The 19,602-nt window shown below is 39.6% G+C and overlaps 1 protein-coding gene across 1 annotated transcript; it reads right to left on the bottom strand.

The window, feature by feature from the left end:
* Positions 1-568: 568 nt before the first annotated feature.
* On the bottom strand, positions 569-18,297 carry RGS21 (regulator of G protein signaling 21). The gene is made up of 4 exons (XM_067535088.1): positions 18,287-18,297; positions 12,669-12,745; positions 7,920-8,086; positions 569-772 (listed from the first exon to the last, which is right to left on the bottom strand). The coding sequence occupies exons 1-4, from the start codon at positions 18,295-18,297 to the stop codon at positions 569-571; spliced, it is 459 nt and encodes a 152-aa protein (XP_067391189.1).
* Between the last annotated feature and the right edge of the window lie 1,305 nt (positions 18,298-19,602).

The following is a 19,602-nucleotide window of genomic DNA, read 5'->3' as shown; positions in this document are numbered from 1 at the left end:
TAGAGCTGAGCAGGAAACCTTTTCTATCCTGCAAAAATTTTTGAGATTTCAAAATATTTTCCTGTCTCAACTTCAGATAAAAGTCAAAATATTGAAAATGTTCCTGAACCAAATATTTTCCAAAATTTTGGTTTAGGTCAATCAAAATTGACCAAAATTTTTTTTGTTTTGTTTGTTTGGATTTCAACCATTTTTCTATTTTTGTCCTATTAAGCTATTTTTAGCTGAAAGTTCAAAATGAAAAGTAATTTCAAACTGGAATTTTCACAATTTTGAAACTTCCAAAAAAAAAAAAAAGTGTGCTGTGAAATTCGTCACAACCAACCCTTTCTCAAGGAGTTTCATTTTTGATGAATTGGCATTTTTTATTAAAATATTTCATCGAAAAATTCCCAACCAGTTGTGTTAGTAATAGTGTGGTGCATTTTGCATTTCAAAAGCAAATGGGAATGGGAATTCTAAGATGTAGTGTGTATAACTACTTTAACAATATATTATGCTATACTTAGTTGCAATGGAATGTATTGAGTTAGATTCATAACCCTTGTGTCTTTGATATTTACCTTATTCACAAAAATGGGAGCCATCTTTTCTGGTTTCCATTCTGTTGCTTATTTAACAATTCCTTATACATTTCTGACTTCAGAAACCTAGGGAAAGAGTCCTTGGCCATGAGACTATAGATTAGTCTCTGAGCATCATCAAAGCATTTCAGAGTTGGTTCTGAGATAATCTGTGAGATGTGGTCTCTGGTAGTGAAGTCAATATTAATCTGTGGAAAGTAAAGTGTCATAACATTAGTTTAAATTTTACTGGAGAATTGAAGTTTGTATCGGTGCATGTTACAAATACCATTTGAATTTTTTCTCAAAATATACTATCTGATTCAAACTAGCACATAGTTAATGCCTTTATTTTCTAGCATATTGAATATTTAGTTTAATTTGGCTCCCTGGTCTTAAAGAGATGGTATCGCTACAGAAAGAAGTTAAAAAATGCTTTTGATTATCTAAGGATAGATCAAGGCTGAAAATTATAACTCTTTACAATAAAAAAAGGAAAACATTTGCATTTCCTTTCAGAGACCTACTCTTTGCAAAAGATGTTCTGTAATACAATCAACCGAGATACCTTAATTCTCTGGTCATTCTAGGGCTATTTGAATGTTAAAGAACCGTAGCTTTACTATTAACTGAAGGGAGTTCTGTTCTCCTGATGAATCACAGCTGTGTCACTTATTAATCATAAAGGAAGTATGTGTCTTTTGAGTGGAAAAAGACTTCCTACTTGTTCTTTAATTGGTTAATTATTAACAACAATAATAAAGCTGTGGTCCTTGAGAGCAGGATGATCACACAGGACTGGCTCTCATCTTTGTTTCCAGCTACCTACTTTAAATAATTCCCTAATTATAAAATATAAAATAATTACTCTTTCATGTACACAATTGCTCTGTTTGTCTCTGTTAAGTGACTGTGAATCAGGAAGGAAGCAGTCCATGTGTCTGTGGGAATGGGAGGAGAGGAGACCACAGAATGATCTCTCTATCAAAATGTGAACAATGTTGAGAACTCCTGTTATAAACCAAACAGGGATGTGTATTCCTAGTGTCTGGACCGCTGAACTGATTGTCAGGACTACCGGTTTCTCTTTCCAGTTCTGTGCCTCAATTTACCCATCTGTAAAATGACTACTTATCTATTACAGAGGTACTGTAAGCTTTAATTGAAGTTTATAAAGCCTTATGAGAACCCTGCAGAAGGAAGAGCTCCATATGGGCATGACTGTGTAAGGTATTGAGTGCCCATAGGGCTGGATTGTGATTTTGGGCAGAGTCTGAACCAAGGGGTAGTGTGGAAGCCTCATCAACCCAGGAATAGCTCCTGGAGATATTGTGATTCAGAGGTGTGACTCTTATTTCTCCCATGTGTTCTCCTTGCTGACAGGAATCAGGTCCTGCAGCAGAACCAGTCTGAAGCAAGGTCTGTAGCAGAACCAGTCTCCAGGCAACCTAATGAGCCCAATTGGCCTGTAGTAGGCTGCCTGCTTGGCTACACTGCCTGAGTGCTTGGAAGAGTCAACAGATTATTAACACAAATATTGTTGTTATAATAAATATTAACAGAAATTGTGCAAAGGCAAATGTACATAAATGATGTAAATTCATGTGAAAAATGATGTACATGGGTTATCTCGTAATTTACAAGTAATAATCTATAATAAGATGATAAGAGTTAAATCAGTATTATTTGAATCTCATACAGTTCTTCAATTTTGTTGCAAAACTGGCATATTCCAACTAACAGCATTTTTGGCTCCTATCCCAAGAGACATTATGATCAATTACTTTGGATTCATATTTATAAAAATCACCTCTGATTGAATTTTAGTCAATTAGGATAATCAATTTCCACAGGCCTTCTCTGTTTTTACTAAAACTGACAATAATAGCAAGACAAAAAATGAAAAGATAATCTGTGACAAAGGATAGGGAAATAATTAAAAATATTCCTTTTAATCATGAAAACATTCTATTAAAACTTTACACTTAATGGGTTTTAATCCAAATGTTTCTTGCCACTTTTGGCAGAAATTGATTTACATACAATATGTAGTGGGTTTCTAATACTGGGTGGCTCAAGCTGAGCTACTAGTGTGTTGAACTGAAGGCTGCCATAAGCATATTAAGCATACAGTAAGATCCTCCTACTATTTTCTGGAGCTCAGCATTTAAGTGGTACAGCAGCAGGTCCCCATTACAGTGTGGAACACAATGTATAAATGACACAGTGTAAGTCTCCTGTTCTAAACAGCACAGTTAATATAAAAGGTGGAGGGTGGGATTTTGAAAAGAGCCAAGTGGCTCAGGCAATGTCTGCACTTGGAGCTAGGTGTGAGATTCCCAGCTTGCATAGTGCTAGCTGGATGAGAGCTACCCCACTAACAATAGTAGTGTAGTCATGGCGGCACAGGCAGCAGTGAGCGGCAGCATGGGTTAGCTGCCCTAAGTACAAACTCGCCAGGGCCCCATGGGTATGTGCTCAGGGCAGCTAGCCCATGCCATCACTCACTGCTACCTGTGCTACCACAGCTGCGCTCCTTTTTGGAACACTAGCTGGATGAGAGCTAGCACAAGTATGTCTCTGCAAGCTGGGAATCACACTGTTGCTCTAAGTGTAGACAAATCCCATCGAAAATCGCTGAGGGAAGAAGAGCATGTAAGGCTTTTGAGAGTGATATTCAGCTTCCTCTTAGGTCCTGACCTTGTGCTCTGGATCTGAATATTGTCACCGGTCAGTTCTTGGAGATGTATTTCCAGTTTATCTCTACATTACATGTATTTTGTTAACACCATGTACACTTATGGCTCTGTATCTTCAGTGATATATAGGTTGACTCAGTTGAACATATTTAGGATCTTTCTTGTTGTATTTTGCTCAGATGTGACCTACCTTATGGTGGCTGATTAGGTGCAAGGCAGCTATTATATAAGGCTCTTCCTTTTTGGTTTTTATGTTGCCTAAAATTTCCTGGGAATTTATTAGGCTTTATTACAAAAAATTAAAAATGGGTGAAAATCAATGCAAAACATTAACTTCACAGTTTTGCAGGTAAATAATGGGGTTACTGTTGGATGACGGGAGGATTGATTAAAAAAAAAGGAATAAATATGGAGAAGTAAGAGTTTATGAAATTATCATCTCTAACTTCCATTACAGGAATAGAACTTTTCTTTTAAAAACAGTTTACTGTTGGTGACCTAATGCTGTTCCAGCACTCAGAATTGGTCACTATCACCTGACAGCCACTGGAGAGAATAGACAGGCAATATTACTTGAGCAGAACTCCCATCCCCAAATAATTCTCCCTCCTGTCACTGAGGAGGGACACAGGGGCTGGGAGTCAGAAGAGTGCTGGTGACTTTGCCCAGGAGGGAAATGCATTGGGCTCTGTGTTCTGGGACTCCTGTCTGGGTGGTATCACCTTACCAGGGCTCTGCTAAAAGGCCCAGCTAGGCAGAGGAGCTATCATAGCTAGGCCATAGCTGCTTGCATCTGGACTAACCATTGTAGGTTTGGTCACATCACAGTACTTGAGAACTGGAGCTGTTTGAGATAATTTCTTTTACCATTTTGAAGGCAATTTCTTGACTTGACGTACGTAGCCAAGATGTGTTGGATTTTAACAGTTCATTCAGTGGTTTTGTCACTATAGAAAGATCTTGTGGGTATTGACCAAGGTAATTTACCTTCCACAATACACGTCTCAGTTCTGGTACATTTGGTGTATTCAATTCTCAAATAGTTTTAACTTTCTCAAGGCTAGGATTTTTTCCATCTTTGTTCATTGTCTGTCCCAAAAACTCAGTTTGAGGTATTCAGAAAATGATTTTTAGTTTGTTTAGCTTTAGTCCAAACAGACTGATTAGGGTTAGAACTTCACTGAGGTTTTGTTGTGATCTTCCATCAAAGACCCATGTATTAAAATATCATCCATGAAAACTACAACTCCATTTGTGTTTCTTAACAGTTCTGCCATCTTTCTTTGGGAAATTTCAGGTACTCTGGTAATCTCAAAAGCTAATCTTCAAAAGCAAAATCTCCCAAAGGGTATAATGAATGTAGCCAGTTTAGAACTCTTTGGCTAATGGAATTTGCCAAAATCTGCTTGAGGCATCCAGTTTGCAGAATACTGTAGCTCCTTTCTCTTTGGGGAGGAAGTCAACCATTGTGGGAGGATCTATTTTTCTCTCACAACTGTTTCATTAAGTTGTTTAAGATCCATAGAGATTTGTATTTTTCCATTTCTCTTTATGTTGGCTCAGTTTTTCTCAGTAATGTCTATCTGCTCCATTCTCTTTTATTTAATTTCCACTTTATGAAGCAACAGGATAGGAATCCTGCAAGGTGTATGTACACTTATATGATTCAACATTGTGTTTTAAGGTTATTTGTACTGGATCTCCTTTCAAAATTCCACTATCTCCAAATATTCCAAGTTCTTCCGCCTTTCTCATGAGGCCCATCATGGCTGCATGCTGTGGCTGAGAAGGTTGTTGGTCTTTGATCCTTTGATCGCATACATTCTGAATGCAAAGTCTTTTAAAAAAATTGTTTCTGTGGTGAACTGCCACATGCAGTTCAGAATATCTACAGGGCTAATCAAGGAGGTGCCAGGGGATTTCAGCTCTGGGAGAGATTGTAGGTAATTGTAGGTCCCTTCTGAGATGATGGTCTCATCTGCTACTTAATCAATTTTAAAGTCAATAGTCTTTCCATTAATATTCAGTTTCACTCTCCAGTCAGGGTCTGTCTCATCACATGATAGAACCCAGAAACAATGGCTCTTAATTGTCTGTAATATTAGTCAACTTCCTGATTGCCTTGGTATGGCAAACAGCTGAAAATGTCCATATTTTGTGCATTTATTACATATTTCATGTTTAGCTGGACATGTGTCTTGAGTTATGAATTTTTCCAAATCCTGTACATTCCTCTGAAATTCTTGGTAGCCTGGCACTCCCTCATAGCCTCAGGGCTTTTATAATAATGACTTTTAGTGTTCCTGCTGTGTCTGTTTACATCTTCTGAGCTAGTTTCAGGTTTTCAAATTCCTCCTGCCTCTTGTTCTGCTGTTTGACTAGTTCAGACTGCTTAGCTAATTGGGTAGCAGTTTGTAGATTGAAATCTGTCTTTCATTGTAGTTCCTGTGAAATGTTTTTATCTCTAATTCGTTAATTAATCTGTCTATAATATTTTCATGTTTAACAGTCCCAGAATCAAAGTTTTCAGCTAATGCATGAAGAACTCTTATAAAAGAGTCAACATTTTCTCCTTGTTCTTGAATTGTCTGGTGAAAACATACTCTTTCATAGGCCACATTTCTCTGAGATATAAATTATAAAACCAGACACATACAGAATGCTTTCATAATCATCTTTGTAACAGTCTTCAGTAAAGGCAAAAGATTTAAAGATATGCATTGCCTGCTTCCTCATAGAATTAATTAAAGAAGGTACATGAATATCTCCAGTTTCCTGGTGGAGTTTTGTAGCAGTTCAAAATCTTACAAAATACTGCTTCCAGTCTATTCATTCTGAAGGTCTTTCAAAACTGAAGTTCTTAAGGGCATTGAAGAGTGGCTTGTTGATTAGATTGATCTTGCAACATTTGTAGTTTTGTTCTTTCTGTTTGCAACCTTAGTTTCTATTTTCCTTCTGTTTGTACTCTCCTCTGGCACTAGTTAGGCTACCTTTACTTCTGACACCATGTTATGTGCTTCTTCTACACAGTAGGCTGAAGGGCTACTACTAGAACGGCAGACTCTTGTACCAGACATTGACTGGCTACAGAGCTTCCTTCTTAGAGAGATACACCAGAGATGCGTTCACTATAAGATCCTTTATTACACTGCCAGGAAGGATGGCTGTTGTGAGCTTAATTAATATGTTAAACATGGCACCACCAAGTGTCTGAACTGTATAATACAGTTTAGCATTCTGTTACACCTGATACTCATGGGGGCAGCAAGCAAGTGGCAGGGGAAATGTCTGGAGGGGGACAGTGTGCTCAATATTCAGAAGAGGCAATGGGCAGGGCTTGGGGTGCCTGGATGGAGAAGGGGTACCCTGTACTCACGGGGCACCAGGTGGTGTGGAGGAGTGCCCAGTACCCAGTGGGGGATAGTGGTTGAGGGGAGAGAGGTGCCTAGAAGGTAAGGGGATGCATGGGGGCAGCAGGCAGAGGGGACAGGGTTCCTGAAGAAGTGCCCAATACTCATGGGGGACACCATGGAAGGGGTGCCTGGTTCTCACCACAATTCAACCGTTAAGGAAACTTTCTGTTCCTTGTGGACCTGTTGCTGCAGAGATCAGGTCAGGCAATGTTGGCTGCCAGGACCCAGCTCCTTGCTTGTCTTGCTCCCCTGCTTCCTGCCCGTTTCGCTTACCCACTGCAGAGCAGCAGCCTTTGACCAGAATATCTGTCTTCTGCAGAGGCACATTGTGCCATCCAACAGGGACTCTGCAAGGGGGGACTAAACTATCTCTTTCCTTCCAGAGTGAGGAGTTGAGTCTGGGGACTTCCAGCATGTCCAAAATTTGGGTGAAAATTAGTAAAAGCCAAATAATTTTTTTTAAACCCAGTAATTTTTCAGGGAAAATTGGTAAAAACTGAAAACAAAGGGCCTTATCTATAATGTAGTCTTAAAGGACATTTTAATGTTTTTGTTTTGTTTTAGAAAAATAAAGTCTGGGTGTTACTTTACTTCCTGTAGAAAAAAGGACATGTTATAAAAATATTTTTTAAAAAGAGTGATTTCATGTAAGGTAAGTACTAAACTGGACTCCCTGTCATTTAGTTACTCCTACTTGGCATTACCAGCCTTTAATTATGATAATATCCTTTTTGCTATCATCTGCAGTTTCAGGTAGATAATTTCATTCATGTTTTCCATGCTCCAGATTCAGAGGCATTGTGTACCTGCAACTCCCATTGACTTCAGCAAGAGAAAAATGATAGGATTTGGCCTATAATTTTTGTAATTTTGTTTTCAATAATAATAATAATAATGAGAGCTTTGATCTGTCATAAGACATTAGGACATTCAAAACACTGTCATTATCAAAAGCAGAGGCATCAGTAGAAAGGCCAATGAGGGACACATATCCTAAAGGTAATTAATTCACAGATTTTGTTCATTCACACAAAACATGTTTTTTCATGATCAACATGAACATTGTGGCAGGAGTATTTCAAAGGGAATGTTTCAATATTCATTGCATCAAAAATATCTCTGTTAAAGGAAATGAATAGATAGTAGTCAATAGTCAAGTCTAATTTACTTTGTGGAAGGAATGTTGTTTATCGTAGTGATGAAGCATATTGTCAATCAAAAGAATGTACAAATGACTGTTTTACCTCCTTTGGAGCATCAGTCTGGATAAATTCTGAATAAATCTTTTGGGCTTTTGGGGCTATTTTAGCAGAACACTTGATTTTCTTGAAGTCCTCACAGGCCAGCCAGAAGTCAATGTTCTCCTCACTGAACTCTGATTTCAGGAATGTTCTAAAGGCAGCCAAGCCATCTGCAGAAATAGAAAAATAAATGAGAAGACGTATATGACCTATGTAGCAGTGCAGGGGGTAATGTATGTTAGGGTCCAAAAATTGAATCCTACTGTCTTTACCCAGTCCTTATTCAGTCTACAATCCCCTGGGACAAATTCAGCCTTTTTTAGACTCATAAAACCTTATTCATTTCAGTGAAATTGTATGAATATTACAGAGCACTGATTTTGGAAGTTTGAATTTAATGGAAGTACTATCTGAGAAAGGACCATAGGATTTAGCTATATCAGTGTAACCAAATGTCAACATTTGGGGGCTGATAACTCAGACAAACTCCCATTGAGGAAAGGTAGTTGGTTTCTATTTGGTTTTTCCCCCCTTCAAATATTCAGAATCATCAATACAAGTTTTTTTTTCCAACTAAGAGCTGCAGAATTTGACATGTGGAAAGTAATTTTAATGGGAAGATATTTACTTGTATTAGAAAGACTGACTAATGCATGAAAAATATTAACTTTCCACTATTTACAGGATTACCTGCAGTTCATATGAAAATTATGCACCATCAGAAAAGGTTTTGGGATTTAAGCACTATACTGGGACCTGGGAGATGCCAGTTCAGTACCTGGCTCTGCCACAAAATTCCAGAGTAACCTTGTGAACTTGCTTAATCTCTCTTCGCTTCAGTTCCCCATTAGTAGATGGGGGATATCTAGGAAATCCAGTTTATCTTGTCTATTTAGATGATAAGAACTCTAGGATTGGGAGTGTCTTTTTCTGTGTGTCAGTATAGTGCCAACTGCAGTGGAATCTTAATCTTGGTTGGGGTCTTTCGGTACTACTGTAGTACAGATAAGAAGTAATAATCCTGTATTCCATATCTTGTCATTTGAAAACAATTTTCTCCCATTCAGGAAATCCATTTCAGATTGATCATGAGACAGTCTGTGGAAATTTAAAACTTATTTTGGGAGAGTGAAACTGTCATTTTATTTAAAGTCCATGTAAATGAAAAGGGAATATTTAAGAATGCAATTTAAATTCAAGTTTTAAGACTTTATGCCTTTCAGTTGAAAACTCCATCTGGCAACTGTACTTTAAACAGAGAAATCCATTATCTAGTCTTGAAAGCTGTATAGGATTTCTATTGAATTTGGCACTGAGATGGGAATGGTGATGGGAATTTTGTCTACCAGTGGTTGTGTTGTTGCAGAACTCTAGCCTGATCCTGCAGTTACTGAGGTCAATGTGACTTTTACAATTAACTTCAATGACAGCAAGATGGAACCCTCTGCTAGGTCACAACCAGTGGAAGGGCCAGGGAGGTATAAAAAGGGCAGCTTTTTGGAGCAAGTACTGTGTTTTCCTCTGTATATATAGCACCTCTCAATATCTGGACTCAATCAGTTGTCTGTCATGGGCCATGGGAGAGGATGGCCAGAAACAATGACTGGTAAATTAAGAATGGTGCATGACCTGAATTGCAGAGGCCTGTTGGAAATCTGCTTACTGACACAGCAGGTACCACTTGTGACAGGTATTTAGTTAAATCCTGAGGAACTGCGGCCAAAAAAAAAAAAAAAAGCAACCGTTGCACCTGCCATACAAAAAGCCACCACACAATCCAGGAACAGTGTATGCCAACATATGGGTGAAACACGTTATAGCAGGAGTGACTGCACAACTCCTATAGTTAACTGTTCCAGTTTATTCTCTTGCTTTCAGCCACTGATAGCTTCCCTAAATTTTCACCTTTTTGGCCGAAATGTTTGTTTTTGCTCTGTCTCTGCGTGAATATGAATAGCGGGTCAGGATGAGGTTTGAGTAAAAACTGTTCAACTGCAATGGAGGACGGGTGAGGAGAGTGGAAAATATCCTTAAAAAAACCAAAAAAACAACTTGCAAGCAAATTTTGAATGGCTCAACAGTCAAAATGGTTTGGGATTTAAAGTTGATGTGAAAATAGCTTTGTCAAATGAAAAAATGCCTTTTCATGGTTTGGTTTGAGCTACCAGTGCATATCAATGCACTGAGCACATGCAGGTTTCTTTCCACTTAGCTTGTAAAGTGAGCAGTTAAGAGAAGATTCTCTGGCTAATTTAGAGGCAGAGATTAGAAACAACAGTAACAGTAAAAAAGAATTGGTCTGCTTAGGCCACATAAATTATTTTGGGAAGCTCCAGTCCTGTTACACTTCTGTGGTTAACTTTGAGCAGGTGAGTAGTCTTACTGCAGTATATAAATTGAAGCTCGTGGGTGCGCAAGATCAGGGCCTAAATTAGCTTTGTGATATAATTGCCTCGTTCCTTCAGTGGCACTTGAAGAAGGCTGTGCTGCTGGTTGAAAAGAAAATGAATAGTACGTGGCTGCTTACTGCACATTAAGCACTGTATGACAAAAAACACCCTAGAAAAAGCAGAATATATCACATTAAGGGTTTAACAGCCGAAAGCTCATTTATACAAAAGTCCTTAAGTTTACATTGTTCTGGCTATGTAAAGAGTCCTGTGACCCATAAACTCCTCAATGCCAGCTGGCAAGGGGGATACAAGAATGTCCTGATTCTAGTGTGTATAATCTAGTTCATCAAAGCATATCACATGGGATCTTAAATGAAAGCTGGGGTCATGCTGGACATTAATATCATTGTGAAATGTTTGTACAGATACTATGTAAGGAGTTATATATGTATACGGAAACTGTGTTTTGAAGTCTGTATCAAGGCAGGGTTGACAAACAGGCTTTTTGTCACACAAAAGATGCTTATTCACCTGTCTCTCTGCCGGCATGTTAAGCATTGTAAGTTAATATAATGACTACACAGCTACATACAGTCAACAGGGAGATGTGAAATTAATTGTGCAGCTGGTGCGTGTACTGTTCCCTTGGAGACAAATGACTGGAATTTGTGTGAGTGTTCAGAGGATAAAGGGCTGGACACTACAGCGCAATGCTTCAAGGGAACTTGAGGACTGGGGTGCACCTATTGTTATCCTGCAAGGTGCAAAGTAAGGACTGCGTAGGCCAGAGGAGATTTTGGGTAGCTAATAGGCTGGTGGTGTCAGGGAGCTGATACCCAGTTAAGCACAAACAAATCTCCCTCTCACTGGATGGCAGGTGGGTAACAAGGTGACTCTCAGGCCAAGTCTAAACTTACCTGGAAATTGGGCAGCAGTCAACAGGAGTTACGCAAGCTACGCAGAGTAGCTTGTGTAACTCCCATCGGCTTCGTAACTCCTCTTCTACACAGCATCTTCACTGTGCTGTGCCGATGGGAAATGCACTCCTGCTGACGCAGCGCTACGCCACTTGAGAGGGTGGTTTTAATGCATCAACTTCCTGATTAATTGAGTGGGTCTTCACTGACTGCTCAATCAATCTGGATAGATCGATCTGACGGCGGCGAATTTGCCACCAACAGTGAAGATGCACCCTTAGTCCTGGATACCCATAGATCTTTCTCACTGTGTGAATGAGAATCAGGCCCTATGTCAAAGACATGCTATTCGTTATTTTCAATATTTTCGTTGTCAGAAAGGTCTAAACAAACCATGAAACCCTCTAAAGAGCAAAACCAAGAATTTCACAGGAATATCTAAATTGGTAGGGGCAAAGAATGATGTGGAGTTACCTTATAGTATTTGAGAAATAGTATGTGATCATTGAATTATACCCATGGTGAAGATGTAAATTAATGTGTGGGTGGTGGGGAAAGCTGCTTTATCTGGTGCCTTAATGCTAGTCACCTTGTGGCCACACACACCACTGACTACACACCTTAATTGGACTTTCCCCTTGACCTGTCCCTTTATGACCAGCCACCTCCTTTCCCAGCTTCTCTTTTAACTTCTGGGCATCTGAATGGAGACATACTTATTTTGCATAACTGCAAAGCTCTAAGCTGGCAGAGTTTAGGCTACTTTAAGACTTACACAGGGAGTTTGAGTAAGACAGTGTGTGCGGGGGTGGGATAGGGTTGGGGGTGAATGAGGGTAATATAGCTAAAATCAGAGGGAAAGGGGAAGCCCCCCCCCTCCATGGCTTGCATTAGGAGTGCAACACTACAGCTCCAGACACAGTATGAACATACTTTAACCACTGCATTTACATCAGCTTTCTGACCAACTTAATGCCTGATCCTATAAATTCTTACTCATGTGAGTAGTCTTTATTCATATAAAGACAATGCATGTGAATAACTGTTTCCTGGATCAGACCCCTGCAGTTAATATGTAACATGAATCACCAATTACATCTCCAGAGAATTTAGTCCCACATCTTCAAGGTGCCATTTTTAAAAATATTTTTTGCACCTATGAATGGACTGCAAGAGACTACTTACCTACTACATTATTCTAATCCTATAAATGTGGCAAAACTCTCCTGTACTCAAACGTGATACTTTAACTACAGAAACCCATACTTTCTTGGATAGGAAAACTGGAGTCAAAGTGGAGGACGCTTTAGAAAGAGTGGACCAAATTCTACCCTCCATTCTGCCTGTGCAACACCATTGAAATAATCTAATTTGGTCCAAATTCTTCAGGTCAAGTAAGCAGGGTCAGATCATGCACTTTTACAGTTACAGGTACTTCTTACCTTTATTTGCCAGTAGTGTATCCACAGACTCAGACCATGTCATTGTTTCCCTAGGGGTTGACCTGTGGAAACAACATCTACCCTTGAAAATAGCATTGTGATCTTTTGCCTATGCAGTGTATGGTAGTTTTTCTGCTATTTGGAACACATGGCACCGTCACCTCATTAACGAACCATGATGAATAATTTACCACATGGCACCATATATCAAACAGTAAAAGGTGAAAAGAAGTGTGACTTTTTATAGTATTTAGATCACGGTAGAGCACTGCAAAGTAAAATGTAATTTGACATTCGCAACTTGATTATTAATCTAGGAGACAGTTGTAATAATGTTTACAATTGGCTGAACTATAATAAAGGTACAGGAGATATATTACTCACTGTTCTGTAGTGGATGCTGGACTTCTTCTCAAATTTGAATGGATTAACCATTAATTTATATGACATTTTTGCTTGGAATGACTAGAATTATCTAAAAGGTTATCACACTAGCAATGGTGTGATAAATGGGCTATGTTTCAGTTTCTTAGTGGTATAAAAACTGGATCCATTCATAGATTTGGTTCCCAACAGGGTTTGATTAAGTGTTTGTTAAAGCTGTAATAATCTTTCTTTTTTGTTTTCAAATGGTATTGGAGGATCCCCCTCTCCCATCTCTAAGAAAGCACAAGAATACAATTACTCAGTTCATTCTCAGTTCTGGGCTGATGTATCTAAATTAGGAACCTGTTAGGGCAGAATAAGATCTTTTCTAAACTAGTTAATAATTTTAATTGCTTCCTCCTTCCAAGGAAGGGTCCTTTTGGGCTTGATGCATGTGCAGTCTGGTCTACAACAGAAATACTGAGCATCTGAAGTGTTATCCATTGCCCCTCCAATTCTCCATTCTTATATACGTCTTCCAGCCTAGAGAGGTATCTGATGCAAAGCAGTCAAGTGGTTGTTTATATGTTCTGTTTATTAGGCTGGCTACATTTTTTTTAAATGTCCACTTTCTAAAGATTTTACTGGACAACAATATTTATAGCACAAATCTGTCTACTTTAGGTGATTTATATTAGCATTTCATCAAGATGTGCTTTACAGAGCAGAATGACTGTGCCACTCAAATGTATAAACAACGAGAGTCCTGTAGCACCTTGAAGACTAACAAATTTCTGCGGGCATAAATTTGTTAGTCTTTAAGGTGCTACAGGAATCTCATTGTTTTTGCTATATACAGACTAACAGGGCTACCCCTCTGAAACTCAAATGTATGTACTTCTAAGGCCATATCTACATTAGAAAGAAAGGTTTATTGTTAACTAAAATGTTTATAATCCTAGCATAGACAAGGCAAATTGTAGATATAACCCTTTAGCTGTGCTTAACTTTAATCAGCTAACATTCTTTGTTTAAACTAGGATTTTAACACATTTTAAATACACCCTTTTTTAAAGACAAGGTTATGTGCAGCGAAGATGAGGATATATGTAAACTTGGCCAGATTTATGCTGAAAATTTACATCAACATAGCTATGCCGACCTGACCCTCTTATGTAGACAGCACTAGGTCAGCAGAAGAATTCTTCCACCAACCTAGCTACCACGTCTTGGAGAGGTGGATTAACTACTGTGATGGCAGAACCTCTCCCATTGTTGTAGTGAGTGTCTATAGTGAAGCGCTACAGCTGGGGACCGTAGCATTTTAAGTGTACTCATAGCTTCAGAGTATTTTTCTATTAGTTAATTGATTGCCAATGCAAATGTTTGTGGCTTATGGGATCAGCCTAGGTAAACAACAGCAAACAAAGAGTTGGGGAGTTTCTATATTAGCCTTTTCAAGTGTGAACTGTCTTGAGTTAATCAATAAATGCAAGGTAAAAATCTTGAACTCAAGGAGTAGATGACCCCTAAGATGAAGAAAAAGCACCAGCACACAGAATCACAGTGGAACGACGGGGAGTTTGGTCACATGCACTAGAGAAAACTTTTACTAAAACTTCCTTGTCATTTGTAAAGCCTCCATTTTTAACCGTTGTGGGAGAGGATCTAGGCTCATTCCCTAATTCATAGTTCATAACCAAAAATTAGTGGGAGAGGTGGGCTGTACTGAGGAAAATGCCAATCTGCCTGTTTGAAAGGACAATGCAGAAACTGGCTGGAGCAGAGATGTGCTAGGTTCTTAAGCCTTCCAAAAGCAATTATTTGGCATTGGTAAAGGGTTTTGGTATCCTCAGCAGCTCCAACCTTTTTGTTTGTGTAGGTTACTGGTTTGGAAAGCAGAGGCAGATGCTCTGGGTCAGGGAAGGACTTGTTAATAAGCTGGCTAAATAAGGCAAGGAGTCACTCACCTCTCTCTGGAAACAACATCAGGATCTCACTGACAAGGAGATATCACAGCAAGACCTTGCTCTTTAGACATATAAGATAATTTGTTTGCCTTTGCAGCTAAGCTGAGATGGCCATATTCAGTTTAGCTTATCAGAAGGGGTAAATCAAGATATATTAAGCAAACAGCTTGTTTTAATTCCATTTTCTCTCTTTTTTTTTTTTTTTGGTAAATCTTGTATAGAAATTTTGCTAAAAAGATTTTAGTGTGGGTAACTTCACTCCCATGTCCAGAGGAAAAGAGAGAACCCCATCACCTGTAAGGAAAAGTGCTGAAGGGTAACGAGTTTCTTTAACCTACACCCCTCTCTGGCTCAGTCTGGACAGACGGATTTTATCCCACTGAGTTGTGTTACTACTAGTCTAGAGCTAGCAAACGCTAGGATATGTCTTCACTGCACAGTAAACCTGGACAATTTCAAAATGGCTAACTCTCTGAAAACCCCCATCTGATTGGCGGCATGCCCCATTTGCCCACCGCCTGGAGCTGAGCAACCAATCAGAGTTGCTACAAGAAGACCTCCTTTCTTTTCCCCCTTCCCTCAGCAACCCAAAGCCATTCTCACAGGGGAGGGTGGACCAGAGAGGTAAAGAGCCCAGCAGCTCAGGGTAGTCCTGCTTTCTTCTCCCTGTTCCCTCCTCAGACCAATGAGGATAGGACGGCACCTCTGTTTCTCCCTCTCCCTGGGAAGGTCATAATTTGCAACACTTAAAGTGGCTAATTTGGGATAGATCTTTCCCCCAGGATGGTGGGAGGACCAGGAAGTAACTGCAGAGCGAGTCCACCCCACACTTATCCTGTATCAATGGCTCTTGGGTCTCCCATCCCATGGGGATGGCTGAGCTGCACTCCAGGTGTTTAGACCTGGTCCCTGGTGTCACTCACTCAAATTTGGCCTGATGGCTCTCTTCCCAGCTCTCCCCCCGTATCAGGAGGACCAGGGCAAACCAGAGTGCTCTAGGGGCCAGGTCCCAGTGCCCATAGTGGGCAGCTGAGCTTAGCCAGCTCCAGCAGTGTTGGAACAATTTGTAAAGTGGGGGTGCTGAGAGCCATTGAACCAAACTGTAAACCCTACATATGATGAAAACCACTTTAAGCCAGGAAGTGTGGAAACACCTCCAGCACCCTTAGTTCCAGTACCTATGGCCAGCCTGGTGGGATAGTGGGGATATGGGTGTTTTATGGGTCAAAATAGGATAGTTTTGTGAAACCCAGGACTGTTGGGAGGTGTAGAAGGGGAGGGGATGAAAAACCACTGGAGTTACCACCCCAGCCTGGAAGGGAGAGAGGGGACAGTTTGGAGGTTGGGGGCACAATTAATTACTGGGCAGAGGATGGGCAGATGTGGGAGCAAGAGGCAAGCTTATGCAGCAGGACCCAATTAACTGTAACTGATATATCTGGGGTACTGGGCAGCTCTGTCTCTCATACACACAGGGAATGGGCTGGGGGGAAGGGAGGTGGGTTCAAAAATTACACAGGAAAAAAAAAAAAGACTATCAGCATGTGAGTGATTTAGCCTGCGTCTTTACTGCAAAGTGGGCAGTTTCCAGCCCAAGGTATAGTGAAGCTCAGGTTCTAACCTATATCCTACATATCTATCTATCTATCTATCTATCTATCTATCTAAACTGAATAGCCTGTGCTTAAGCACCTCTAAACTCTGGTCAGAGGTTCTTCTGTGTGAATGGTAAGGAAGTTTGAGCTAAACCCGGGTAAGAGTCTGGGATAACTATGCAATGAATACTTATCCTAGATGGGAAATCAAAAGATCAAGAAGGAGATGGGAGTTGGAGGAGGTTGTTGGTAACAATATTCTCATCCAAAAGACTCCCACAAAGTAAATTGGTATGGAAATCACTCATTCAGAACAATGAAGGGTCTAATTTGCCCCTTCTAGGTTCCAAATATGCAAGTCTAGTTATTTCCTACCTGAGGCTTAGACCACTAAGATACAGCCCCTAGTGAGGACAGGAGCTCAATGTGTAAAAGTAGACTTGGTGATTATTGGCTCACTGAAGCACTGCAGGCCTTCTGCATCTATCAGCTGTGGAGGCTATTTGTAATTCTTGGAGGGGAGCAATCTCTCTCCTTTGCAGCTGCATAACACCTGATCAGGAATTCTATGCTGCTTCTTTCTTTAGAGTAGAAATGTGAGAGCAGATTCTTTCAGAGTACACTGGACATCCATTAGTCAGGAGAGAATTTTATAGTAACCTTTAATGTGAAGCTTGTTATGCCCTTGTCTGACTGACAAATCTGTTCCTGACATCATCTAAGGAACATCCTTTATGCCAGTCGTTGACACTAGTAGGGACTGATGCTCCTTTATATACTTAGAAAGCCGTGCTTCCAGTAATGGCTAAAACTGGTCAAACTCATGATTTTGAATAACATATTGAGGGGCTTTTTAACATTTCTGACAGACATGATTACTATAAATATGTTTGATATTCTTAACTAGTCACTGAGAGCTAAGTTGCCACAGCTCTTATTGAGATAACCAGGGAGTTATACTCCACATACCGTTATGAAAGTATATTACAGACAATAATAGTATTCATTAATTGTATATTTATCAAGACACAATATGGGAGCATCAACGTGTTACTATGTAAGTGCCATTGTTTTCAGAGGAGTTTCTATAAGGTGAATGCATCAATACTATAAAATTGAAAGCATTATTTTGAAGTAGCTGTCAATTTACTTGCATCATAACTGTGCAAAATTATACACATAAAACCTAAATATATTCAATATATATTAAAAACACAAATCAAAACTATAGAATATGTTGTGTGAAATTGTGACTAGTCAGTTGTCTGACAATCTGTGGGCCCGCTCTCTGCTGCCTTTGGTGGAGTTACAGCAGCAGAGAAATTGGACAAGTAATTGTAAGAACTTTAATCAAATATATAACAGATATGTGGGAAGTTGAGTGAATATTTAAGTGCTTTCAAATCTCATGGGGAAGCAGAATGAAAGACCAGGGCAAATCAGACAGAATGCACCTAATCCTGCATAGTTTCCTCGTGAGAGTAGTGCTGTTTGCCTCATTCAGAGTGATCTTACAGACTTCAGTGAGATTACTCACATGAGTATGGGGAGCAGAATTTGCCCCAAGGACCAAAATCAGCATATTCATTATAAAGTAGGAAGGAAATAAAAACTGTCCAGACTAATCAGATGTCAACTGTCCCATTCCATATATGTTCTCTGATAAAAATAGCCATAAACAACTCACTTCACTGGCATTTTTCGTTCCACCGTCTGACTGTCACAGGTAATGCAGAATTTTTCTTTCTGACTGATCTTCAAGCTGAAGGTAATGTGACAGCAGGAACATTACAATTAGTATGCAAATAACCAAACAGCGGGTTGCAAATTGACATTCTGTTTTTACCACTTTCTTTCAAATTATTTCTGTTTCAGAAACATGGCTTGTTTTTGATCACCGCCAGCCTAATTTAATCCCCCCAGTGTAAAGAACAGCTATTTAATTAAACATGGTTTAGATGGAAACATCTCTCAAACTTTATTTATATTCTGGGCAACATCTTCAAAGAGACATCATGGTGTGGGCCACCTCCTGGTCTTGAACCCATGTTGTTATCAGCCTGCCAATCTTGGTGAGAAAGATGGGAAGCTGGGCCTGTTCCTCTTGCTTCTTTCATTTTCCTGTTTCCTTCCTACCTAATTCTAACCCCAATAAACAAATCAAACAAAACCAACCAACCAACAAACAAACACTGCATACAACTAACAACACGGTGCCAATTCTTTACTGAATTCTTTTACTTGTATGTTGTATCTACATCCCCTGTCTTCCTCCTATTTGTATCTTTTAATTGCAAGCCCTTCAAGACAGAATTGTTCATTTTGTGTGTTTGTACAGCACCCACAACAATGGGCCCTGGGCCTTTGCGTGCTATAATAATATAAGTATTTAGTCCTTCTACTACTAATAATGTGATCATGCCACATCCCAGTGGCAACTACAGCAATTCTTTCAGAATACATCTCTTTTCTATAGAAATTCTTTATGTATTTTCAGTCATGCTTAATGCTATGTGTGTATTTTCTTTCTGGAAAATCTAATCACACTGTCTCCTTCTGCTCTTTGTGTTATCTCTCCTTTCCCTCTGTTCTTTATTCCCCAGCTTCCCAGCACTTTCTTCATACTGCCTGATTCTCCTACTTCTACTGCACATTTCTCTGTCCTTCCTTTGATTTCTCTCTCCCCCACTCCCCTGAACATGTTGGTCTGCAGACTGGTGTCCTTCTCCTCTCCTCATGTTCTCCAGCTGTCCCCTGCACATTCTGCCCAGCTGACTGATCAGTGTTGGATTTTATTGGGTATATGAGTGGTATGAATTAATTAATATTGTTTTGGGCAATTTTTAATCAAGTGAGACCTGCACTAAGGACTGTCTTCAATAAGTAACCCCTGCATTAGGGACCACTTCAAAGTAGTATTATGCAGCTATTATGCAGCCAGTACAATTTTGGTTGACCTTTATTCAAAGGCAGACTCTGCTAGGCAACCAATATTTGCTAGTA

This window comes from Emydura macquarii, unplaced genomic scaffold (assembly GCF_026122565.2).
Source record: "Emydura macquarii macquarii isolate MOO-44397 ecotype Brisbane River unplaced genomic scaffold, CSIRO-AGI_Emac_v2 contig_3477, whole genome shotgun sequence".
In the NCBI taxonomy this organism is placed as follows: Eukaryota; Metazoa; Chordata; order Testudines; family Chelidae; genus Emydura; species Emydura macquarii.
This window is presented reverse-complemented; position numbering and strand designations above follow the sequence as displayed.